Genomic DNA, 27,722 nt, shown 5'->3' with positions numbered 1-27,722 from the left:
TTGTGATTTTCTGGGCTACTCTGGGATACAAAACGTAAACTGTTCACCTGGTGGAGGTATGCTCTCCACTGAGTGCCGCTCTAGTTATATTTCCTTTCATTAAAATGTGCCACTTACCAGTTACAAAACGCATCCCGCTGTCACGTGATCAGATCCTCAGCTCTGATTGGTGGACGTTTGTGGGGACATACGGACAGACAAATGCTCTTCTAGATGAATGGCACTCGGTAGAGCACATACCGTAGCCAGGTTGTACAGTTTATGTTTGGTATCCACTGATAGGCCGGATCCGGATCCACACCTGAGTTAAAATCTATTATCGGTTTGTTCTTGGCGCCTAAACCAACTCATCCACCAAGTTTAGTCATAACTCGTCCACAATCTTTCGAGATATCCTGTTCACAGACAAACGGCCAGGGGTGAAAACAAAACCTCCATCATATATCGACAAGTTATTTTGGGGGCGTGTCGGATAAGCGTCGCTTCAGCACCCGCAGCAAACGAAACGACGTGGCCTACTGTGTACGTAAGAGGAAGAAGAAGACGCCTGTCGTTCCAAAAGAGCAGGATAAAGCAACGGATTCCTCAACGCTATGACGTTATCGGTCGGGTATCACATGACTAATTGCGCGGTGACGTCAGCGCACCGGCACGGCGTGATGGCGACGTTGGGTGTTGAGCAGCGCTTTTCTCTTTCGTGCGGACAAGGTGCTGTCCGGAACGAACAAATGTGCATGGTGCATGTGAAGCTAACCGATTCTGCGCTGCGGACGCTGGCTGGTTTCCAGATGCAGACCGGAAAAGTACGTACACTTTCACCGCACGTTTGTTGAACGTCATAACGTTGTTTATCCCTTGCGCCTTCGAATACGAAACAACACCGTTCTACTGTCACGGTAATTCGTGGTCGTGTGTTGGCTGTAATTTCTTTATGTACATAGTTCACGTTATGAAAAACGTGCTTGCTTTAAATAGTGTGCCTAACCTACCAACCAACGCTTCGTATAATACATTGCCTAAAAAGAAAATGCGCACCGGACCGGTTAAACGGCACATTGGCGCTAACTCATAAAATGCTTTCGCGGAGGTGAAATGACGACTTCATAAACAACCTGATCGATATAACTCGAGCAGAAAATAATACGTCTATCCCAGCTTGTGTCTGGATTATTCCTGACTGTTCCCTGGCTTAAAGCTCACTTCAGAGTTCAGGAAGTGAGCAAATTATTATTATTATTCTTATAATTTTTTTAAATGTCTAACGGTGTATTAATGGACCAGCGTCTTCATAAACACGTGAATTAAATCATCAAATGCGATGGAGGTATTCATACCTTTGCTTCAGAATATACCTGCCCCATTTTAACACCTGTCTGGATGCTATCTGATGTCATCGCATTTGTCAAATACTGTGGATTAAAGTCGTCATCGCCTCCTATGAAGCACGCAACTGCTGGGTTGTGTCATTATGAGGGTGCTGCTGTGCCTCGGATGCAGTGCCCCCCCCCCCCCCCCCCCCCCCCCTGTAGGTTAGAGCAGGAATTTGTGATTTGTTCATGGTGCAGGTGATAGCTTGCCTACTCTTTGCGAAGGACACCGTGGGATCTTTAATGTCCACCAACGTTATGCTGGCAGACGGCACACCCAGCTTAACGTCCGTCCAAGGGACGTCACGCACATTGATGATTCACCCTGCCTGCGAAACACCGACCGAGATGCCAGCCGAGATGCCGTCCGAGATGCCGTCCGAGATGCCAGCCGAGATGCCAGCCGAGATGCTATCCGAGATGCCAGCCGAGATGCTATCCGAGATGCCAGCGTATTATAGCCGAGATGCTATCCGAGATGCTATCCGAGATGCCAGCCGAGATGCCAGCGTATTATAGCCGAGATGCCGTCCGAGATGCCAGCCGAGATGCCAGCCGAGATGCCAGCCGAGATGCCAGCCGAGATGCCAGCGTATTATAGCCGAGATGCTATCCGAGATGCCACCGTATTATAGCTGGATCAGGATTCAAACCCAGAAAAGACAGCTTAGAGGTGAGTGTTCGTACCTCTCGGCCATCCTGCCAGCCCCACACGACGTATCTTACTGTTTTGTGGTAAAAGTAGGTTATTGTTGGCCTTCTGGGCAATTTCCTGTCCTAACTATTGCTGGGAAGGAAATGACAAACCACCAGATTGAAATACCTTGTACTATGTTGATGTTTCCGTTGCTATTGACGACCTTGCAATTGATGTACAAGTACACTGATGTTCTCGGCTGCATGTAATTTGTTTCATCTCCTTCATGAACCTTCGATCGCTGAATTAAAGGAAACACCGATTTGAAGAAGATTTGTTTACAATACCGGTATTTGTAATCCAATGTTGGTCTTGCTGCAACTTATCAAAATTGTCACCTAAAAGTCATCAGCTCACAATATAATGTTTAATCCAATGGTGGACCATGGGGTGGATGCGAGGTCAAATTTTCCACCCGGACAATCCACCTTTTAGTGACTGATGATCCATGTGGATCTATGATGATCCACGCGACTGATTATCCGTACGTCATCCACGGGGAAAGCCGAACACTTTTTTTTATTTTCTATTTTGGTTTCAAACATACAGAAACTCTAAAAAAAAAAACTCTGTCGCCTGCGGTAGATTCCCCGTTTAAAAAGTGGGAAACACCGCAAATTAAAACCTCACAACGAGGGCTTTTTGTGCCAATTCCTAAGGGGCCGTGAGTTTGATTCGCTCCGCGGTTATAACGATCCAATCCCAAACCATGCACCAGGGCGACACGCCAGTGGTGAGAAATATATTTATTATGATAAAGCTAAAGAAGGATAAAGAGAATAAGGAAAGGCACACACGTGTGCAAAGGACTCTCTATACAATTCTTCCTGTGCTCAAGATATCCCGACGGCTCGTGTGATAACTTATCCAGTCACACCATGGAGATTCAGACGGGGATAGGTCACAAGACATGGAGAAGAAAAACCTCGTCCCCACGCGATGTTCATTTGCGGTTGGTGTGGTTGATGTTGAGAGAAAAGGAGACGTGTCTGGCGGCTCGCCTCCAAGCTTCGTAGCCTCTGGCACACGCACGCTTGTAAGGCTTTGCTTTTTCCTTTCTTGTTTGTCTGCCGTGTCCAACTTGCTAGCCCTGTGGGACGTCTCTCTCAACTGTCCTGCTCCCAAACTGCTCACCCTGTCCTTGCTCATTCAACTCTTTTGAACCACCTCTCCACTCTAAATGAACTCCTCGCCCTGTGCTGTCGCCGAATTCTTGTCCTCGCCCCTTGGCTTTGCTTACTTCACGACCGTGCAGTCTTCCACTCACCGGCCTGTCTGAGGTAGTCTCCACACCTGCAGCTGGGAGCGGTTTTAGCTGGTATGGGTAGTTGTCAGCATTTGTGCGGCTCTTACCTTAGTCCCAAGGCTTTACTTTTGCTATCCTCCTGGGACATGACGGGAAACAAACTCTGAAGTCTCCTCCTCTCTGCCTTTGCGTAATTGCTAAAAAAAAAAATAACGGGGCTTTCCGTTTCCTCGGCATAGCTGCGATGGCTAACCTATGGAGCAAGAAAAAAATAATTCATGGGACATCCTGCCCTCTGCAGGGATAGCCAGCATCACAAGTTGGTGTTTGCAATTTCGCCATGTGTGCCCATAAAAAATCATTGAACCCGTGATACCCATAAACATTTTTTTTTTTTCATCACAAACCTTCCCGGGAGTTCCCTGAATCCACCGTCGCTGGTTTCATTGATATCCGTCAATCCTTTCTCAAGTTATAACATCACAGACGCACCGACTGAGAGACACGGCTCCTTCTATAATATAGACAATGGTGGGGATAGGTCATTGTTATCTGCTATAAAACAAACTTTGACACATGCTATATTGTTTTCGCACAGAAACCACACACTTGGACTAAACGTTTATTAACAACACAACTAGTTTATTTTACATCCGTTAACCATCACACTTATGCTAAACGTTTATTAATGAAATAACTAGTTTATTGTCATGTCGACCCTGTAGTGAACACCTCAAGGTGACAGATGGCCAAAACGAGCTTCACTCTGAGGCGTATAAGCCAAACCTGGTGGGATTATCTCTGGCGCGCATGGGGGAGGATCCGAGGCCTTACCTGAACGGGCGGCCGTGACGGGGGTTTATTCCTTGCCCCACAAACGAATAAACGAACACGACTTAGCATGACAAAGAAATGCAATCAATCCGGGGTTTATTTAAATAATGCAAAGTAACAGGGAAGGTGAGGTAAACTAAAAGTTCAAAATGAGGGGCGCTCCATACGGACTCAAAGATGTGAACAAGGGAAAAATATCGAAAACAAATGTTCAGTGTTGTGCAGCCACTTAGCTCCGGTCTCAACGAGGGTTTGGTGTGGTTCACAGGTCCCGCGTCCATGCGTGGGAAAACACGCATTGGCGCGAAGTCGCATCCACAGCCAGCCGCAGGTGCGAGGCAAACAGGCAAGAGCTCCTCCCTTGATCCTTCACGTTCGGCTGCACCGAGCTCCGACCGTCTCTTAGGCACACCCCGCACGAAGCACCGCACGATAGCGTCCTCCTTCGTCGGAGACCAGGCAAGAAGAGATGAAGAGCAAGCGACCAGGCAAGAGAGACCGCTCCAACCAAAACCAGAACAAAAAGAGAGCATTTCAGGCGGAATCTTCCTCCTTATCCTTTCCAGCCCAAGCTGCCTGACGTCACATCACCAATCGCCGAGCACGATTTAATCACCCCCATCGTTCCTCAACCACTCACGAAGCTCGGGGCGTGGTTTCCTTTTACACGCGTCATTGAGACGGGGCCTAGTCCTTCATCGAGAAGGTTTGTGTGACGTCGGTTGTAGGAGGGGCGGGTTTTAGTCCTATCGGGCAGCTGTGGGGTTTTTACTAGCACTGTCGGTGTTGTGGGTGAATGGAGCATTCGTGGCATGGCTTTTTGATGAATATAAAAACGAAGACCAAAATTACAAGAGGCCTTTACACACAGGGGAATTATTACCCATAAGCCCTACCTAAATGACAACTCCACTCCTCCATGTGGAGACACATAAACGCTCTTACCCGGAAAGTCGGCCTAACTTAATTTACATTGTGGTGGGTTCTTCTTCTTCGACACTCAAAGCATGCTAATTTACACATTCTGAGCTTCATGAAGGTATTTCATCCCTATTCCAAAAACATAACATTATTTTACATCCGTTAACCCATCACACTTTTGCTAAATATTTTAAAATAAAATAATTAGTTTCTTTTACATCCATTAACCCGTCGCACTTATGCTAAATGTTTATTAATAAAATAATTTGTTTATGTTACAACTGTTAACCATCACACTTCTGCTAAATATTTATTAATAAAATAATTAGTTTATTTTACAACCATTAACCATCACACTTCTGCTAAATATTTATTAATAAAATAATTAGTTTATTTTACAACCGTTAACCCATCACACTTATGCGAAATATTTATTAATAAAATAATTAGTTTATTTTACAACCGTTAACCATCACACTTCTGCTAAATATTTATTAATAAAATAATTAGTTTATTTTACATCCGTTACCACATCACACTTATGCTAAATATTTATTAATAAAATAATTAGTATATTTTACATCCGTTAACCCATCACACTTATGCTAAATATTTATTAACGACATTAGTAACTAGTTTATATTGTTGCGGTTTTAGAACCCACACTTGTGTAAATAATTACTTGTAAATATCCCATTATTAAAAGGTTAAAGGTAGCACCCTTAGTTAGGCCACAGCAACACGTAGGCCACCTTATAAATTCCAGTTATTTAATTATTATGTGTTTTAGTTAAGGCCGTGTTTCCAATAGTTGAATCTGCGTTGCATCAATTAAATAAGGAGTAGGTCCCATTCCAATTCGTCCATTTTGCGACCTCCCTCTCCAAGCGCCGCCATTACGCGCCTTGTTAGCAGCTTTCGCTGCCTTGAGCTGAAGCTTGTTCAAACGACGCCATTAACCATGCGGTCGGCCCGAGGAAAAAGGGGGCGGAACACCAAGAAGAAGGTGTGGCCTGTCAACTCGCCGTCAAAGGCGTGGCCGGTAAGCCCTCACCAGCCAACCAAGGCTGAGGCAATATCACCGACGGGCGTGGATTTTTGGCTGGCGGGGTGATCTTGGCGCGCGTTATATAAGCGCGAATGCAAAGCCCTTTCACGGGACTTGTTGGAGGCGCGTGCATTGAAGGGACTTCTTTCACAGACTGCGCAGGCGACTGTCGTGATTGAAAGGACTTGGTCGGGAGAGTGCATTGCAAAAGCCTGATACGGAGCGCACATTGGTGTAAGGACTCACTCGCTGGCGTTTTTAAGAGAACCTTGGAGAGAGTGCATTTGGCACGCTGGTGCAGTTATTACGTACGCTGAAGGACACCAGCCTCCCCCCGCTATATGTAAGGTCCGCTCGCGTTGAACGGTATGCAGAGCTGCCTGCCGGGTTCGCCCGCGGGACCGGAGCCTGGACCCCATCGCCTGGACCATCTACCTGGACTTTTCCATCTACCAGCTACAATCCCCGTGTGAGTGTGTATGTTTGTCTGGTGTCCTAAGTTAAGACTGTTTTTAAGACTGCCCTGTGTCCTGCTTCTTCTTCTTCTTCCTGTACACCCTTTCGTTTCCTCTTCTCTTGTATATTTGTTAATAAACCCAGCTTTGTTCTTCCTACCTTCTGGTTTCCTCTCCATCCGATCGCATCCATCCTTTCTCAATTGAGTACCTGTGGCACGATTAGGAACCGCTCAGAATCAGGTTTAGTCATTGTTAACGGCTCGGATCGCGGATTGCCAACCGCTCAGCATTTTCCATCTTATCCATGGTTCGAGCGGGAGTTATTTCCCTGCTTTACGGTCGGGTTAGTAAGTAGGTATTTGGGACTACCTTGACCAATGACCCTAGCTAATACCGACCGGAAGGAGCGTTATAACTTCCCAGGACTCGGGACGGCCAGCTAAAAGGACAAGGGGATTAATCCCCCCTTGATAAGGGGAGTGCCGACCCCCGAGAGCCGTAACAATATATATCTACACTACCGGTCAAAAGTTTTAGAACACCTCAATTCTTCCACTTTTTATTGAAATTTATGCAGTTTAATGTCTCAATGTACTCTGACATTAAGCATAGAACAAATAAACAATTGGAGATAAAGAAATCATAGAATCATTTTGTTTAACAAAATTTAATTTAAATTTTTGACTGCAAAGTATCACCTTTTGCAGATATAACTGCCGAACACACTCGTGGCATTCTTTCTACAATGGAAATCAAATTTTGTTTCGGAAGTTCTTCCCAACACTGTTGCAGAAGTTCCCACAAATGTGTTGCATTTGTCGGTTCCTTTGCTTTCACTTTTCTGTCCAGTTCATCCCAAACCAGCTCGATGGGTTTTAAGTCTGGAGACTGTGCTGGCCATTCCATGATTTGAAGCCTGCCGTCTTGTTCTTTTCCTCGAAGGTAGTTTTGACATAGCCTGGAGGTGTGTTTCGGGTCATTATCTTGCTGTAGGATGAACCCCTGACCAACTAGGCGTATACCAGAGGGTATTGCATGGCGCTGCAAAATGCTGTGGTTGCCCTTTTGGTTCAGGGTGCCAGTCACTCTGTGCAAGTCGCCAACTCTGGATCCAGCAAAAGAGCCCCAGACCATCACGCTTCTTCCTCTATGTTTGACAGTTGGTGTCACACACTGAGGAACCATCCTTTCGCCTACTCGACGGCGTACAAAAACCCTGCGTGATGAACCAAAGATTTCAAATTTTGATTCATCCGTCCATAAGACCTTCTTTCAGTCTTCGGTAGTCCACTGGCGGTGCTTTATGGCCCAGGCAAGCCTCTTTTTCTTATTTTGCCATCTTAGCAATGGCTTTCTTACTGCCACTCGACCTGTCAAACCTGCAGCTCGAAGTCTTCTCTTCACAGTTGAAACTGAGACTTGCTTACTTCGACCAGTGTTAAGCTGTGCTTGAAGCTGTTGTCCTGTGATCCGCCTATCACGCAAGCTGTTGACTCTCAGAAACTTGTCTTCTGATTCTGTTGTGGCTTTGGGTCTGCCAGACCTTTTCCTGTCAGAGATTCCTCCAGTTTCCAAGTGCCTTTTGATGGTGTAGGAAACTGTACTCACTGACACCTTGGCTTTCTTTGCAATTTCTTTAAAGAAAAGACCTACACTTTTAAGGGTTATAATGGTCTGTCTGTCTTCCTGCTTACCTTTGTACCATTTCAGGTTATTCACTGGACTTGAATTGCTTAAATGTCAATAAAAACTGGAAAAATTGAGGTGTTCTAAAACTTTTGACCGGTAGTGTAGTTTATTTTACATTCGTTACCACATCACACTTATGCTAAATATTTATTAATAAAATAATTAGTTTATTTTACATCCTTTACCCCCATCATACTTATGCGAAACGTTTATTAACGAAATAAGTAGTTATATTACCTCCGCCACCGAAGGTGGATGGAGGTTATGTTTTCACCCCTGTCTGTTTGTTTGTTTGTTTGTGAACAAAATATCTCAAAAAGTTGTGGACGGATTCGGACAAAATTTGGCAGAGATGTAGCGTATGTGACGAGGACAAAATATTTCGATTTTGATGATTCGGATCCGGCTTCTAGAATTTTTAAAGTGCTTCTTCACCATTGGGAGATAGGGCCAAAAACGATACTTAGCAGGATATCTCAAAAAGTTATGGATGGATTTGGACGAAACTTGGTGGACCGGTTGTGTGTGTGACGAGGATGATTCGATTCGATTTTGGTGAAGATCTGAATATGGATTCGGATACGAGAATTATTTAATTTTTCAGTGATCCTTCACCATTGAGAGATCGGCAGATGAAAAGCGATAAATAACATGATATTTCAAAAAGTTATGGACGAGTTATGACAACTTGGTGGATGAGTTGGTATGGTGACAAGAAGAAGCTGATTAGATTTTGATTTAGGTCCGAATCCAGATCCGGCCTATCAGTGGGATACAAAACATAAACTGTTCAGCATGGTGGAGGTATGCTCTCTACTGAGTGATGTTCTAGTTATTATTATAGGTAAACAAGCATTCTGAGTATTGCGCTGCAATACATGTCCCCTACCGGCAGTCTGTCGTCCGGAAAACTGTTTTTGGGGAAATTACCAAAGTTCAAAGTGCCATAACCTTGTCAAAAATGATCGAAACGTCATGAAGTTCGAACTTGATCTGTAACTTATCATGAGGAAACCATGTACCAAGTTTGAAATCATTAGCATGAAGAGTTTAGAAAAAAAAGTCCGGAAAACTGTTCTTTGCGTGACAGACTGACATACTGACATACTGACATACTGACATACTGACAGACTGACATACTGACAGACTGACATACTGACAGACTGACATACTGACAGACTGACAGACTGACATACTGACAGACTGACATACTGACATACTGACAGACTGACAGACTGACAGACTGACAGACTGACAGACTGACAGACTGACAGACTGACAGACTGACATACTGACAGACTGACATACTGACAGACTGACATACTGACAGACTGACATACTGACAGACTGACATACTGACAGACTGACATACTGACAGACTGACAGACTGACAGACTGACGGAGTGCAAACCTATACTCCCCTCCGGTGTACACTGGTAGGGGACTAATAAGAGTGCATACAATTTCAAATGTCGTGTTTTATTCCATTTTCGCTAAATAAACACCATGATGTGGTCACAAGTTCTGCATTCGTGAGTGGAACTGCAAGTCCCAGGTTATATTTTTTGATGGTTACAGTTTAAGGAATGTATAAAATCTTCCATTCATTTTGTTCAGGTACTAATGAACCCGCCTCTTCATAAGGCCTTGTTTTAGGGTTAGTAACTGTCCTACATTAGAAGCACAATCTTTAACTTCCTGTTTTTATTCTCATCTGTCATCCTGTCTCCTTGGGGTTATACATGTCATCATCTCCAAACTATGTAATGCTTCTCTTCTGGTGTGGGAGGGGGGAGGGTTGGTGTGTGCATGTGTGCGTGCATGCACGTGTGAGGAGAGAATCTTTCCTCTTTTCTGTGAACTTTATATTTTCACAGTGACTCGTCTATTTTCTTTTCTACAGGGACTAATCTCACGGATGAACTTGAACATTCAAGGTGTGGCAAAAAAGTTTTTGCTTTTATTAGTCCCCTACCGGTGTACACCGGAGGGGACTATAGGTTTGCACTCCGTCCCTCTGTCTGTCAGTCTGTCCGTCCGTCTGTCAGTCTGTCAGTCCGTCACGCATAGAACAGTTTTCTGGACTTTTTTTCTAAACTCTTCATGCTAATGATTTCAAACTTGGCCCATGGTTTCCTTATGATAAGTTACAGATCAAGTTCGAACTTCATGACGTTTCGATCATTTTTGACAAGGTTATGGCACTTTGAACTTTGGTAATTTCCCCAACAGTTTTCCGGACGACAGACTGCCGGTAGGGGACACGTATTGCAGCGCAATACTCAGAATGCTTGTTTATTTTTATTTTGTAATACAAGCAATCTGATACTTTAACAACTACAGGCAAATCTTTCTAATTTGATGTTTTGCGGAAATCATTCTAATTGACGAACGTTCCACTCTGAGGTGTATTTATTTATTTATTTTCTTTCTCCCACCTCTGCAGACCTCTTGCAGCTCGGTTTTCCAAATTTTCACTTCATGCTGCGATACCCAGAGCAATGCAATTTAAAAGCGGGACTCTTTGCAAGCAGGCACTCCGCACCATCTTCAGCACCACTACTAAGTGTGATAGTTCATAGCACTTCAAATACTAAATGCAATATGGTTGTCCTTCACGCATCCCTTGTTGGAACTTGTGCAGGGAAGTACGATACGGAGCAGTAAGGACTGCCGAACAAAACGGTGCAAACCGTCGCTCAAAACTTCCTTTCCTGTCTGGCGATTCGGATTCCATGTGACTGTCGTCTACAACGATGTGACGATGCTGAACGGGACGGTGCAATATGACGCATAAATGGAACGAGGAAAATGTGTCGAAGGAAAAAAATGTCGAGATTAATATTGAGGAAGACGTTCGAGGAAGCTCAAAGCAGACCAAGCATGCTTAGAAAACGAGGCCAGAACACCCACCCCCCTCTCTGAACCTAACCTTCAGGTGTTCAACAATTCTTAGGTTGAATGATGTGAAATGATGGGAATAGAGCTTGTGATTGATGCTGTGAAGAGGAACAGGTTGAGATGGTTTGGTCATGTGTTGAGGAAGGATGAAAGTGACTGGTTGAGAAGAGTGATGGAAATGAATGTAGAAGGAAGTAGAGGACGGGGAAGACCGAGAAAGACTTGGCTAAATATGGTGGAAGAAGAAATGCGGGCAAGGGGGTTAACAAGGAGAGATGCAGAAATTAGGGCAAAATGGAGAAGATTGTCATGGGGTCCGCAAGGCTAACCCCCGCTCTAGCAGGGAAAATGGCCTTAAAATGCCTGTTGTTGTTGTTCAACAATTCTTAGGTTACACAGATTACCTGAATTTGTTATCGATCTTCCAAAGTCCCTTCATCCCATTGGCCTTTACAACATACCTTCTATGGCAACACCTTCATATCACGTCGTATCCCCATAAAAACAAAAGGTTGTCACACATGCCGTGTCCTAAAATAAGAACAAACTAAGACGAGGAAAGGTTGGTGGAAAATGTTTGCTTTCTACGGATGCATCACAGTCTTTATCCTAAAAATAAAAACATTGGGGCAATACCCCTGGTGCTCACCTGGTAGAATAAGCGGTATACTACATGACTAAGGGTAATTTAAACCAATTTCAATGTGGTTGCTAGAAAACAGCGCAGAATGTGGAATCATACAAACATAATCATAAGACTTTAAATAACAAACAAACAAAAAAAACACCTATTTTGGGGGGAAACCCCCGTAGAACCCCAAAGGGGCAGATTTGTTTTTTTTAATGCCATGAACAAACTTCGGTACATCACAGGTGGTGACGGTTGTGGTCAAGTTTCATCGAAATCGTGTGTGGTTTCTGAGAAAAAAGCAAATTCCTATTTTGGGGGGGGGGGGGGGGGGGGTCAAACCTGGATGCACTTTGACCCCCGGTAAACCCCCTTTGACTCAGATTTTTTATATTTTTTTTACGTGAACAAACTTTAGTCACAACACAACAAATATAATTTGTGCCAAATTTGGTCACAATCCCATCAGCGGTTTCGGAGAAGAAGTTGTAAGTGTTTACGGACTGATGGACTGACGGACGGACAACGCGCCATCGCATAACCTCCCCGAAACTTCGTTCCAGGTGAGCTAATCGTAAATTTATAGATACAGTCGTTTTCAAAGTAAAGAAAAAAAAAATCAACATTTGTTGTGATCACGTGATTTCTGAGTAAATAAATAAGGTTTCCATTTATCATCTTGTATTGTAAGCCGTTTGTGACCCATCTCGATTGGTGTGTTCTTGTTACCTTTGTTTGTGTCGTCACATGTGTCCTTGTCGATGACGTCACTCGATCTAATTGCCTCCTTCCCACTTCTCTTCAAACCGTTTGATTATCCGTATTTGAATCGATTCGAACGTCGTCATGCCGGATCGTCTTTTCATCAATGAAATCCTCATTGGTATTGTACAGATCTCATGCTTTTGATTTTCGTCGCCGAGTTTCAATCCCGACATCGATGTCTTCCTTTTGCAGAAACCTGGGTCTCAGCAGCCGGTGATTTGCTTTGAAGGCTCTCGAGGGGTGAGGAGGCCAAACCTACTACTCTGTGCCTACTCTACCTACTATAAGAGGCCTACTCTGTGCCGTTTGCAACTACCGACGACGTGCTCTCCATCGACCAATTTTCTTTATGTGATGCTTTGCATTTCATCTGCTCAGCCTACTGTCATTTGTTTCCCAGTCATTTCCTGTTATGTCACCAATGCCACACAAACCTTCTTTTTTTTCTTTCTTTTTTTCGAGTTTTTGGTAAGTGCAGGCAACCCCAACTGCCATCTTGTTCCTGTTGCCTATGTATATATATATTATTTTTGCAGTACATCAGGATCCCATCACGGCATGCAGAGAATGGGGAGCGATGTTTTTCCTTCGACGTTTCCAGCGTCGGCGATGAACACCCTCAGGGAAGCTTGGAGATCATCCAACAGCCACTGGACAGGTGAATGTAGGCTTGTAACAAATCGAATAGATATCTAGAATTTATCTGCACTTTTGTGTAGAAATGCTTTGGTCGCAAGCTTGGTCTGCATGTGACCGGGTCTACGTCGGCCTTTCGGGGTTTCAGCGGCTGAGCATTTGATGACGAACCTGCTTTGTTCTCGCTGCAGCACCAGAGGTTGCCGATTGTTGTGGTTGGGCAATGTTGTGCACAAGGTGACGGTGTGTGCGACGGACGAGACGTACAGGGCAACACACGAACGCATGACGCAGGCCGAGGAGGTGGCTCGTAGCCGTTCTGCTATTGTCATCAAGCCAGGTGGACCATTTATTGGTATGTCATTGCACTTCATCTTTCGATGTCACAAGTTATTCAATTTATCAAATAATGGGGAAAAAAAAAACGCATAACTTACGTTTCTTTTTATTATATATATATATATATATATTTTTTTTTTAACATGTCGTTGGTATATGCAGCGACCTCTTTGGCTGTTATACCTTCCAATACCTTTGTTGAGGTCATGGGATTCTAACCACACTTACGTGCTTGCCAGGTGGGAAGGACGAGGGGTCTCCACTTCTGCAACATATGGGGTGTAAGAGAAGAGAAGGGAAGAGAACAGGACCACACGCGTGGTGAATCAAACGTGACAAAATGAATTGAATAACCTCAGCATGTCCTTGGAACCTTGAGGGAACCTGATTTTTTAACTTGGTGCATCCACTCGCGGAAAACACAACGTGGACAAAGAGAGACAAAAGAGCAAGACATATGAGAGAACCTGCTCTGTGTGGCATGGCTGGCCACACGGTGTGTCCAGTTCATTCTCGCGGTGTCCTCCGAGGCTCTGCAGATATTCGACATGCACCACTGAACCGGAAGGACCAGGTGGCAACCACAACATGGCACGAAGGAATCAACCAGGGATGGCGAGGGTGATTATAATGCAGCGAGGACCCACGGAGAGCCTACCTGGAATCGCCATTCGCCCAGCACGAGGCACGAAGCGCCATTCGTCAACTCTCATGAATCACCAAACCCTCACTTTTATTAGTTTTAGTGGGGCAGGGCGGACCTCCGTGGCGCATATAGAATGGGCCACGAGGCATCGAGCCTGGCTCGCTGGCTCCTACTGATATGATGGGGAGATGGGGAGAGGAGCCGCTATTCTATCATGTGCCCTCCACCGTCCTTGGGTGTGATGGAAACTGGCTAGACCGTCCCGTTCTCAGCTTGTGTGACCTTTCAGTTCTGTTTTCTTCCTTTAATAAAGTCTCCACATTTTATTTCTGTCAAGCTGTCCAATTGACAGATACCGTTTGAGATAATATTGTCCTGTTCACAGCCGGTTAACACCGAGATCCGTGAACGGATGGGCTGAAACGGGCTTTATCTCCGAGGCGTTCCGAATTATGGCGGTGTAAGTTCACGCACGCGGCTGAGGAGAATCACGACGACCTTAAGGCGTTTATAAAACCAATCGGGTTTATTCCTGAACTAACAAGGGAAAATGAAATCAATAATGACTATTTTTTTCAATGAGGTAAAATAAATCTTATTAAAACTAAGGCACCTCACTCTCAGTTACGGTCACAGACAGGGAAAAGGGACACAAACTGGGCGACTTATCTCTGGGGTGGCACCGGAGGAGCGGGAAGATGGGGGACGAGCTGGTATTGAGGTGATGAGCAAGAGACGATTAGGCGAGCAGGATGATGATCAGGCAGCAGGCAGATAAACACAAGCACAGGGCCAAGGCAGGCAGGCAGGACGACCTCCTTAATCCTTAAGTCTCTCCTCCTCAGCCTCCGAGAGCTCTTCTCCACTCCTTTAGTTCTCCTCGCAGATGGTGCAATCCTCTGAACAGCTCCCACTCCTTTTAGCCACCAAACGCCCTTGATTCTACTCGCAGAACTCTCTTCCCGGGGCGTCTCCCTTGACGACGCTTGCCCATCCTCCAGGCGTTGAGCTCCACCCCCGTCCAGGGAACAATTGTAGTTCCGCCCCCCTCTCCTGCCTGGCAAAATGTCAACCGGCACGCCCGGTGGAAGTTTGCATGATGATGTTTTACACACATTTCCTTAACTTTAATCCCTCTCTATCTTATCACAAGCACGACCATTGCAGAATAATGTGCATTGCACAATAATGTGCACTTATCGTGCACATTCAAACACAACCTTAAGCTCCATTTTCCCTGCTTATGTACGTCGAGATGCTACTACACGTCACATGGTCCATACTATTCCTATGCAATCCTACCTTTCCTATGGTATTCTCTAACCTCCCTCATAAACGTTAAAATATATACCGTTTGAGTATGTATCCCGGTCGGAGTGAATGTCCAGGTGTGTTTTCATCTTTATATCTAGTTTCACTTGACTGCACGAAGATGCCTTGAAAAGCATGGCTCCTGATGGATATTCCATTCAGCTGCTGATTGGTGATTTCCACTTATTTTGCTCTGAAAAATGGATCCATGTTGAGGCAAATGCAGATCCCAAAAATGTTTTTGCTATTTTTTTTATATAATAAGAATCCGAGAGGGAGCGAGACTTACAAATGACATTTTTTGCATTATGTGATGTGTACATGTTCTTCAAATCCTTAAGATTGGTCCTTTTACATTACCACGAGGACATCGATAAACTCTTCAACCGATGGAATTCCATTTTGTTTCCCCCAGGAAAGCGAGTTACACGCAAACCTCTAGCAGCGACGCTGGATACGGCGCCTGAGCGCAAACCCTCCGTTCCACGCAATCCTTCGGCCCCAGCCCGTCGGTCCGGTCCCTTGCCTCAATGCCAGAATCCGGTACGGGTACAGAGCGAAACCAACGAATGCTCACGTAGGCAGGTCCGTGCACGCGTGATTCATCTGCTGGCTCTGGCTCCGTACCAGAAGGCAGAGCTGCTACTGCGACTGATGTCCGAAGGACTAGAACCAGGGCAAAAGGAACAGCTTGGTCCTGTACTGGCACAGGTATGTGACCTTGTTCTCTCCTCACCGCCTTTGGATTTCCAAAGCCGAAGAGTTTCACTTTCCCTCTAATTTTTTTTTTGTTGCCTTTGTGTCATGAGGCATTCTGTTGCTCGTCCTATTCCATGGATATCGAGTGTTTTGTTTGTGCATTTTGATATCGGGGCAGGTGGGAGCTCCTTTACGCGATGGAGTGTACACTCTGCAAGATGCACTATACTCTGAATTACAGAGAGATTGGCCTGGATACTCAGCGGAGGAAAGGCATAATCTGAACAGCATCCTTACACGGTACTCGAATCATTTTACCTACTCGCATGCTTGTGATCCCAGGATTTTGTTTTTCCTGAGAAAAGACCAAGGAGGACAGGTATTCCTCTTCACAGACCAACAATAAATGTGATGTTGGGGGACAGAGGGAGTGTGCGTTTGAGAGAAGATAGAGGGAAGGGAGTAAGGGGTTGTACAATCCCAAAATTCCAGTGAAGGTAACAGTATGCTTGAAGTTATTCCTGAAGATTTATTTTTAATGCTTTACAACATGGTGCGTTCAGGTGAGCTTTACAACATAGTGCGTTCAGGTGAGCTTTACAACATAGTGCGTTCAGGTGAGTTCACAACATAGTGCGTCCATCAGTTGCCGCGTACCGGTACATATGGCTGCTAACGTTTCCTGTTTGCTGGATAACGTGACTATGGATTGGCAATCACTTGATCCTCGACCAGCATAGTTTAATTATGAATAACTTGAGATACTCTACCTTGAACCCTGCATCTGTTTTCTTCTCCTCTCCCCGACCCCCACCTGTGAGCTTGAGTCTCCATTTCATGAAAAAAAAATCCCCCCACAGGAAGTTGGAAAACGTGCCACAGGATGGAGAACACAAAGGCAGCCCGAGGACGTGTTCTCCAGCAGACAGGGATTCCCCAACGCTGGTAGAACGAGTCTCACGATTTGTCAAAATGGGGTTTGCTGAAAATCGTAATCTTTTATTTGATTTCCTCATTTTGGAATACGATATCCTGTTTTGCCACTGCCGAGTTGGCCGACAGTCACCCTAAGTAGTTTAGACTTTCTGTCTCTCTCCATTTTATCAATGATCATGCTCTATTACATGTGCCCGCTGATCATCTCCTTTGACTCGATGCTCTGCTTATCCTGTCTGCTCCTTCACAGAAACGGCCACACAACGATGGCGCGGTACCCTTGGCTTCAAAAAAACAGCGGATCGCACACTCTCGCACCCACCCCTCGGCTCCCACCTCCCAGGCGGCTTGTAAGCGGTCGGCCGCTCCCGAGAAGCCCCCGGCCACCGACCCTAAGGAAACGCACCTGCCAGTGAGTGAGGGCGAGGTGGAATTGGCATGCAAGGTGTTGGGAAAGAAGCCGGACACGGACACCGAGAAGGAAGAGGGAAAGTCGAAGTCTGATCTTCAAATACTCAGTCAAGGTGATGTCTGTGGTTTATAATTGAGCGCGTCTTCATCCAACCATAAAATAGCGAACCTGTATGAGGGCGTGTTAAAAGGTAACCGCTTCTATTATTTTTCTACAAAACAGGTAAAAATACATATTCAAGTGAAACAAAGACGGATACTAGCATCAATCTTTGTTGTACCATGGTACATAGATATTTGTCGATACAATCACCAAATCAAATGATCCACACATTTCTACCAGCGTTCAAGTAGTTTTGTGCTTAGCGGATAGGATCCGAGGATCCTAGTTTGGCTTGGGATCCTAGGATCCTGGGTTTGAATCCCGGTCGATCGCTGAATTAACACCAGGGGGGTTGACTCAACCTGTCGTCCTTCCGAGGTCGGCAAATTGAGTACCAGTTCACTGGTAATTCCCTGTGTGTCGTAAGAGGCGACTAACAGGGTTAGCGGCAGGAAGGGAATTCGGCCATAAAACATTGCTTCAAAAAGGGGACCACGGTGCCCAAAAAAGGCCAACCCCTGCCCTGCGGGGCAAAATGGCCTCTAAAGGTGGTTCTTCTTTTCTTTCTGTTCAAGTAGTTTTTGTGATGACGTCACAATAGAGCTGTACATCCTGCCGACTTAACCAGAACTTCACAGCGGTTTTGGCATCACCGGCAGAAGAAAAAACAATTCTCCACGAAGGTGTTCCTCAAGTTTAGGGAAGTATGCAAACCACATCCAAGCCAAGCTGGATGGTTGGTCATGTAAGTTGTTGAAGCCAAGGTGACCAATTGATTCAGTCGTCCCTGCACTTGTGTCAGGCCGTGCGTCATCATGCTGGAGGGCCGTCTGCACGTCAGAAGGAATCCTCCAAATCCGTGCCTTTGCTTTCTTTATAGTTTCAAAAAGCCGTAAGCATGACTTGTCCGGCAGATGTTTGCGTCTTGAATTATTTTTGGTGCTGCTGATCCTTTGTGGCGGTACTCCATTGGCCGTCTCTTACGCTCAGGATGGTATTGGTGCATCCGACTCTCATCCCCAGTCGCAATGTTGAACAGGAACCAGTCGCCTTCATGCCCTTAGCGCAACAACAGCTCTACACGCACACGTCACAGAACTGACGTCGTGCTGCCCTCTGCCATCGTGCTGCCCTCTGCCATCTTGACTAACGTAGCGCTGAGACATCTTGTGTCGGAATCACAAAACTCGCACCCAGTGATAGGAAGAACTAATGTGTGGATTGTGTTTTGTTTGATTCGAGTATCTTTGCCTATTTTGGAGGAAAATAATAGGAGGGATTACCCTTTTAACACGCCCATGCCCCTCGTATGTTAATTATCTATCTATAATTCCAGTAATCTCTGTACGTCTGTACGTCTGTACGTTTGTTTGTCTGTGACCGCTGTTTCTCGACAACCACGGGTCCGATATACTTTTAACTTGCCAGGTATATTGCTGGGGACCCGAGGATGTGCCTTTTCAAGGTTTCATATTAATCGGACAATTACTTACCGAGCTATGTCCAAAAAACGATTCAACCAATCAGAGAGCAGCGAACGATCGCGTGTGCCGAACGTGGAGGACACACTCTGCCTCGGATGGCACATTTGAGAGCGTATTCATTTATTTCACGTTTGCAAACTATGTTGGCGTTAAACTATGTTTTAAAACTAATAAAACCGAATTTGAGATTCATTCGCTTTCCTGCGCGTTTGTGCACGCGATGGCGATTTCTTTACCAAACTCCGGAAGCCGTTCGCTTTGGACCAAACCATTGCATGTAAATAGAGGGGGGGGATTGTCACCGTACTCGCAAGCCGTTCGCTTTGGACCAAACCATTTCATGTAAATAGAGGGGGGGGGATATAATTTTAGATATAGATATAGTACGGGCAATGCCCTAGTAAATGTAATTCCTGCAGTTTTCATAAAACTCGATAACCTTTCATTGCGAATTGACTTTTATTTACAACTAAGCTTGTACGAGTGCGGTTCAATGTTCACACGGCCTAAGGTTTTCTTGTAGAACATGTAAAAAAAACTAGAGCTTCCAGGGAAGCAGAACTCAACTGAACTGACTGGACAACTTTAAAGTAGGTCAGTTGTCTGTACTAGATTCGACTTAAATGAAAAGCCAACAACCTTGTGTGATGTGACAGATCGGGTTGACATGCGATAGCAACCTACCTTGTGTGGTAAGGGTTAAACACTCTAAGTTTGATCAAAATCTGTTAATATTTGTGGACGCTAGAGTGGTAACGTCGTTTTCATGACCAAAAACAAAATGGTCGCCTAAGTCCGCCATTTTTCAACGGATCGGGCTGAAATGTAATACCAACTTGGTCCTTGGGGTAAGGATGCTGCACGGCAAGTTTGATCAGAATCGGTTGATATTTGTGGACGCTGGAGTGTTAACGTCCAAAAGTTGACAGGCGACGGACGCCGGAGGGTTCAGTATGTGATGAACTCAACTGGACGGTAGTCCAGTTGAGTTAAAAATCCTTCCTAGCTGACATATATTGCAGCGACATCGTTTACCCTGAGCCCGTTTCCAGGAAGTGGCATCCATGTCGATCGAAGCAATCTCGATAATATCCAAATCCGAGCGCACAATTGGATGCAAAATAAAATGCTGATTATTACAATTAAACGAGTCTTTAAAGCATGTGCTGTACAAGGGTCAAACGTGACGATGTCGATAATATATCTCGTACATGGAAAACATTCTCCCTCCAGGGAAGAAATCTTTCGAAAAGATCAGAGCAAAGATGCATAATTATCAACACCATGTGGCGGTCACATGTTCCGAAGTGAGAAGCAGTTCAAACTCGAGCCAAGAGTGACAAAAGTCACAAGTTTCTGTTGCTCGAGCAAACCTCGATCACCTGACCGTCCATGTGTATTTTCCGCACGCGTATGAAAGTAGCTGAAGCGTACGGTCATGGTTTTTGTTTTCCAATATTATAAAAGACAAAATTACTCCAAAAATATTTTTGCTCGGCCTTCAGTAACCAAGTTCAGGTCAAATTGGAAGCGTGCTCGTGTGATTGGACATTTGGGATTCCAAATTCACACCAATGTCACCATCTGATGAAAATGGTAAATACACTACTGTCGAGGATTCTAAATTGTGGATGTTGTGTATTTGGGGGATGGTAAGACCGATGGGGGAAGACGTTGATGCTGATGCGTGCACTTTCAGGAAAGCAGACAGAGATCCCTCCAGCACCTTCAGGAAAGCAGAGGGAGGTCCCTCCAGCACCTTCAGGAAAGCAGAGGGAAGTCCCTCCAGCACCTTCAGGAAAGCAGAGGGAAGTCCCTCCAGCACCTTCAGGAAAGCAGAGGGAGGTCCCTCCAGCACCTTCAGGAAAGCAGAGGGAGGTCCCTCCAGCACCTTCAGGAAAGCAGAGGGAGGTCCCTCCAGCACCTTCAGGAAAGCAGAGGGAGGTCCCTCCAGCACCTTCAGGAAAGCAGAGGGAGGTCCCTCCAGCACCTTCAGGAAAGCAGAGGGAGGTCCCTCCAGCACCTTCAGGAAAGCAGAGGGAGGTCCCTCCAGCACCTTCAGGAAAGCAGAGGGAGGTCCCTCCAGCACCTTCAGGAAAGCAGAGGGAGGTCCCTCCAGCACCTTCAGGAAAGCAGAGGGAGGTCCCTCCAGCACCTTCAGGAAAGCAGAGGGATGTCCCTCCAGCACCTTCAGGAAAGCAGAGGGATGTCCCTCCAGCACCTTCAGGAAAGCAGAGGGATGTCCCTCCAGCACCTTCAGGAAAGCAGAGGGAGGTCCCTCGAGCACCTTCAGGAAAGCAGTCGGAGACCCCTCTATTAAAATGTGAACCTCTGGGGCCTGAGCATGAGCATGACTTCCTGAGGTAATATTTTTGGCAGTTTATTACTCGGATTCATTTGTAGTTTTATCGGTGTTCTTTCTTTGGAAGGGTGTGACAGCATTGGGATCACGTTCATTCATTGTCTGGGATCATATTTTGTAGCATGGGCTACACCATCACTCAGAGATAGTGTATTCTATCATTCGTTGGTGGACGTTAAAGATCCTTCGCGCAGAGGAGGCGAGTTGTCAGCACAGCACCTGCATCAGCGGCGAAGCCACTCCCTTAGTCAATGATGCTGCCACTCAGCCTTGTACTACATACAAAAAGAAGAAGAAGAAGAAGAAGGTGTAATCTATGCTCTTTGTGTACACTCTGGGGCAAAAAAATGAGCCAAGCCAATTTTTGGAAGGCAAAAGGTGAAGACCTGCCTGGAAGCCTATCGTCGCTGCTCGTAGTCTCGTTTTATTCGTTCTTACATTATTTTATGTTAACACATCACACATATTGACCATCAATGATCTCCATTTGTAATATAATGCACCTAATGTTTCTCTTCGATCCGCAAGGCTAACCCCCGCTCTTGCAGGGAAAATGGCCTTAACCTGCTTGTTGTTGTTGTTGTTGTTGTTGTATTGTTTCTCTTCAAAGTTTTATTGATGCCACTCGTTTTCTCCCTTGTGATGTATGTGATGTATATGCTTCTTCTTTGACCTCGGAAAAACAAAACGTACTCGTGTTTGTGTTCACTTTCTTTGAAAGCGAGTACCCACCACTGAAGACTGCAGATCGACGTACACGATACAAAGAAGACTTCAACGAGGAGTATGCGGAGTACCGAACACTGCATTCACGTATCCAGGAAGTGACGCAGCACTTCGCCCAATTGGAGACTCAACTTCTTGCACTCGATCCCAACTCCGAGCAGTACAAGGTCAGGTGGATGAATTCCAGACTTATTTTTCTTCCATTTCAATGCCCTGGCACATTTTTGACGCATTGTTAAAAAGAAGGTGCGTGCGTGCGTGCATGTGTGTGTGCGTGCGTGTGTGCGACAAACATTGCAGAAATGTGACGTGAATTATTTTTTTCCAGATTATTCGTGAAAAGGTTTTTCATGAATTTGAAGCGTTGAAGCAGGTATGGACGATGCTCTCGTGATATTAGAATGTGTTTACAAAGTACTGTTGCAGGTGTTTAGTGCCATTATCACCAAGCATTTACTACTGATCGTTCACAATATTTTTATTTATCAATTGCCGGTGTTGCAGGAGGCTCGGAGCGGTATGTATGGATGGGCGTGGGTAAATATTCCCAACATTTTCCTGTTGTGTATACCGCTTGATGCGGATGGGGGAAGAGAGAATGGCAAAGAGAGCGGATAGGTTGAAGGAACAAGGTAGGAGGAAAAGAGGTAGACTGAGGTTGAGATAGGAGGATTGTGTGAAGAGGGTGGGGCGGGGGGGTGGTTGGGGAGTGGAGAGGGCTGGCTGAGGACAGAGGGGAGTGGAGAAGGATGGTCAAGAAGCTTGTAAAGGGAAGAAGAGGAAGAGAAGAAGAACTGGATATGGTTCCACACACAATGTTGGCAACAGTTAGCTGCAACACAAATTATCGAACTTGGTGCATTATTTATCTGAAAATTGTCTTTAGTCTCGAGTCCTGAATAATGTCAAAACGTACTTGTACAAAACTGTGAGGTAATATCCAACAGCATTAGGCCATATACAGACGTCCTCCTTTTGGCTTCTCCACCTCTCTCCTTTTCCCCTTCTCTTGCCCTCTCTTCTGGCATACATGCCAGTAAGTATGGATGGAATCACCATAACGTTTATTGAGGAATGCTAACCGCCGTGGGAAGGAAGGTGATGACGTTTCGGGCGTTGATCCTTCATCTGAGATCTTTTGTTTTGACAAAGGGTTGACAGACGGAATGTCTGATTCGCATCGCTTCCCATTGCGGTTAACATTCTTCGATGAACGTCCTGTTCGTTCCATCCATCGTTCTGCCTGTCTGCCGACACAGATCGAGGCATCTTCACCAGCAAGGCGGGTTTTTCGATCGATTATATGTACAGGTGGCCCTTGCTCTTTGACCCTGCAGATGTAAAGCACCAAGTGGATTGGAAGCAAATATGGTAAAGATTTAGAGGAATAAATTAGATGGATTATAAGGAAATTTATATTGTTTATAGATTATAAGGACATGGGTAATGAATGTAGAGCAGCAACGAAGGCTGGAAAGGGTGGAAATGCGAATGGTTCCGATGGATGTGTGGAGTATCGTTGAGAGAGAGGAAGACAAATGATGAATTGCGAAAGATGATGGGAATAGAGCCTGTGATGGATGCTGTGAAGAGGAACAGATTGAGATGGTTTGGTCGTGTGTTGAGGAAGGATGAAAGTGACTGGTTGAGAAGAGTGATGGAAATGAATGTAGAAGGAAGTAGAGGACGGGGAAGACCGAGCTAAAGATGGTGGAAGAAGAAATGCGGGCAAGGGGGTTAACAAGGGGAGATGTAGAAAATAGGACAAAATGGAGAAGATTGTCATGGGGACCGCAAGGCTAACCCCCGCTCTAGTAGGGAAAATGGCCTTAAAATGCCTGTTGTGTTATTAATATTGCATAAGGAAAGGAGAATCTTTCACACACTTGATGTTTTCTCCTCGTTGTAGCAAATCGGACATGTTCATGGCATAATATCCCAAGTTTTGTTTGGCGGTTTGGGCCTTATCTCAGAGGTAATATCCCAAAAGTATAGCACATGTGATGCATGTTTTTGTGTTCAACCGGCTCCATTATAAAATGCGATTCAAGATCCTCATTGCTGTCGGGATCCTAATATCCCGTGATCTGCATCTTTGACCGTGATGTCACGGTCGAGCTCTAAGAAGCCGGTGGTTGGAAGCCGATCCGAGTGTCTCTTGTGACCTTTGCAGAAACACCCTCGTTACCAAGAGGAGAAACACCACTGCCAGTATTTGCACCTCAAGTTGGCACACATCAAGCAATGCATCAAGAACTACGATAAGAGCTGCTCTGCGACGGATCGATGATGGCTCTCACACCTCGGTTCATTTTGCATGTTTGTTCTGGTTCCTTGAAACCAACATGTCTTGTAGTCACATGGCATGGCTTGTTGACCATTCATTTTCAGGTTCCCTGGGATGCATGGGATTGGTACATGACCGAACACTTTACCCTACGATATCTTTCGCATTGTTCAGTCACTCCGAAAGGTCTGTCTCGATACTGACCTGGCATATTTAAACTAAAAAATACCTGTACATTGTAGTTTTTGTCCTTTTTGGAATTCTCCAGCACGTCCACTAGATTACATCCATGCAATGTATTTCCTTTTACCTGATTTATACCATCGTCAACAATTTAAACTTTGTTAAATGACAAAACATCATTAGCTAACCCCCGTGTTCAAAAACAGCCACTTGAATTGGGGGCGTTTTGTTTTGTACTTGATCAGTAGAAATTTCGTTTCCATCGAGCGAGCGGTTTATAAACGTGTCTTGGAAACTTCCGTGTCGGATTACCGATCGCTCCGAAACGTCCACGAGTCCATGCTTTATTTTTGCTTTTTTTGTTCCGTTTTCCCCCACCTGATCGAATGTGATGGTCTCGTCGCTCGCTCAGAATGTTTTTTGTTGAAATTGCTACGAATCGTCTATTTTTCATCGTATTTATACAGCACGAGAGTATATCGGATACTCGTGCTCGAGGAGGGTATTGCAGTGAACAAAGTGAGATTCTCCGACATGCACTTTACACCGTCAAACCCTAAAAACATCCGTTTTTGTAACGGATGAGCTTTTTTTTGTTTTCTCCAAAAGGGTCATGAAATTTGCCTCCGATTCGACAACTGTTCCGCTTTACTTTGGGCCCAAATAAAGCATCTTTTGTAGTTTGTACCTGAATATAGAGTATATATTTAAGCAGTACCGGTGACGTCTCTTTTGGTACTGTCCGACATTACATCGTTACCAGTATTAACCCAACCTGATATAAACGGCCATATTTTCTGAAATTGTTTTCCCCAATACCATTAGTCACGTGCCCGATAAATCTCACCTTTACCTGTGAATGTGTTAAGGTACATGGCACTGGTTAAATGTACATTTTGAGTACCAAGACAAACTGAACATGATAATCAAATTTTTGAAGTTGAGAATAAATATCTTTTGCAAAGGTTTTCTTACTTTTCTTTATCCCCGTGGTGTATCGTTTGTAAAATATCCCACTGTGGGTGAAAACCGATGATCCGGTAAAGAATTAGGCTTGGACTAATCACTTAATATTTAGTGCGTTGGTTCTTTTAGGAGCTTCAATGCAGGAGGCCATGAGGCCCATCAAAGCCTGTTGTGATTTCCAACCTATGGTTTGTAAGCAGCACGCACCATTATTATTTGGTTGGACTTTGCTGGGGTTCGAACCGATGACCTTGCAGAATCAGTGGACACCTAACCATTATGCCATTGTTCCAGTTACCAGACTTGCCTGGTTTGAATTTGGTGAATCGTGTCGAAATCGCTGTGACAGTCGCCCGTCTCAGACACCTCCTGCTGGATCCTCGTGACCAAAGCGGCGTTACCGTGCAGATCGAGGTCCTTGAAACGAGGGAGTGCTGTGCTGAGCGGTGACGACCTGATCGATTTTGAGGCCGAGCGAACCTCGACCACATGATGTAAACTTCTGAATCAATTTAGCTTCAGCAGGATTTACAGGACCCACCAGATGAAACTGTCAGAACAAACGGAATGAACCAGGGACCGCGTTGGGGTTGTAAAGTGCATTGATGCAACTAAAGCAAAAGGGTCAGGAAAATACAAGGACAATAAAACAATGGATCAAATTCTAATACTCCAACCCCAAGCTAACCACTACCAGCATACACACCTATGGAACAAACCAAACAACGGATGGTAGATCCTAAATTATTCTCTGCCTTAAGGCCACAGACACATGACAGAAGACGAGAGAAAGTCACGACGCATCAGAGGTATTTGGCAAAACCCAATGATGTTGCTTGTAGGAGAACACCCGGTGCAAATGTCAATGCTTTGCAACAACAAGAATGTCTTTGTAAGACGGTGAGGGTGGAAGAGAAGAGACGCGTCTTGTTGAGTGAGCGGGACGTCGGCAAGATCGTGTGGCAATTCTCCCTCTTTATGGTCGCTCCAGGGTACAGCCTCCAGCTCGGTGGATCTGGGTTTTCTGGCTTTCCCATGCCTTTATAGCCGAGCTCGCCAGTGTCATTGATGATGATCTACTCCCCTCCCCTCTCTACCATTGGTTCATGCCCCGACCGGTAGGGCAGAGCTAACAACTCTACTCCTCTCTTCCCTGCCCCCAACTTCTTGTGATTTCCTGCTGGTAGGTCAGAAAGATGATAATATTGTGAGGATAACAACTTTTGCTGTGTCTATACTTGTTGAAATGGCCAGTGGTGCAAAATTGGGACATTTAGACAAACGTAGGAGACAGAAGACACAGTGAATGGTGCCTCTGACATTTTTAACTATAGGAAGTAGAACGGCACTCAGAGCGCATACCTCCACCAGGATGAACAGTTTGTTTTGTATCTCACTGATAGGTCGGATCTGAATCGGGACCTGAACCAAAATCTAATCGGCTTGTTTTTGTCAATAAACAATCCCGTTTATCCTGGTTCTTGTTTGGATGGGTATCCCGTTTATCCTGGTTCTTGTATGGATGGGTATCCTGTTTATCCAATTCTTGTTTGGATGGGTATCCTGTTTATCCATTTCTTGTTTGGATGAGTATCCTGTTTATCCTGGTTCTTGTTTGGATGGGTATCCTGTTTATCCATTTCTTGTTTGGATGGGTATCCTGTTTATCCTGGTTCTTGTTTGGATGGGTATCCCGTTTATCTCGGTTCTTGTTTGGATGGGTATCCTGTTTATCCTGGTTCTTGTTTGGATGGGTATCCCGTTTATCCTGGTTCTTGTATGGATGGGTATCCTGTTTATCCATTTCTTGTTTGGATGAGTATCCTGTTTATCCTGGTTCTTGTTTGGATGGGTATCCTGTTTATCCATTTCTTGTTTGGATGAGTATCCTGTTTATCCTGGTTCTTGTTTGGATGGGTATCCCGTTTATCTCGGTTCTTGTTTGGATGGGTATCCTGTTTATCTCGGTTCTTGTTTGGATGGGTATCCCGTTTATCTCGGTTCTTGTTTGGATGGGTATCCCGTTTATCTCGGTTCTTGTTTGGATGGGTATCCCGTTTATCTCGGTTCTTGTTTGGA

The 27,722-nt window shown here is 45.1% G+C and overlaps 1 protein-coding gene across 1 annotated transcript; it reads left to right on the top strand.

Moving 5' to 3' along the window:
• The first annotated feature begins 593 nt into the window (after window positions 1-593).
• On the top strand, window positions 594-25,645 carry LOC137436442 (uncharacterized). The gene is made up of 12 exons (XM_068130230.2): window positions 594-803; window positions 12,747-12,794; window positions 13,091-13,212; window positions 13,382-13,545; window positions 15,902-16,197; window positions 16,364-16,485; window positions 17,046-17,130; window positions 17,372-17,645; window positions 20,819-21,482; window positions 22,203-22,374; window positions 22,536-22,580; window positions 24,381-25,645. The coding sequence occupies exons 1-12, from the start codon at window positions 594-596 to the stop codon at window positions 24,495-24,497; spliced, it is 2,319 nt and encodes a 772-aa protein (XP_067986331.2). The 3' UTR covers window positions 24,498-25,645.
• The last annotated feature ends 2,077 nt before the right edge of the window (window positions 25,646-27,722 follow it).

Source organism: Myxine glutinosa, chromosome 11 (assembly GCF_964187855.1).
Source record: "Myxine glutinosa chromosome 11, kmMyxGlut1.1, whole genome shotgun sequence".
Lineage (NCBI taxonomy): Eukaryota > Metazoa > Chordata > Myxini > Myxiniformes > Myxinidae > Myxine > Myxine glutinosa.
This window is presented reverse-complemented; position numbering and strand designations above follow the sequence as displayed.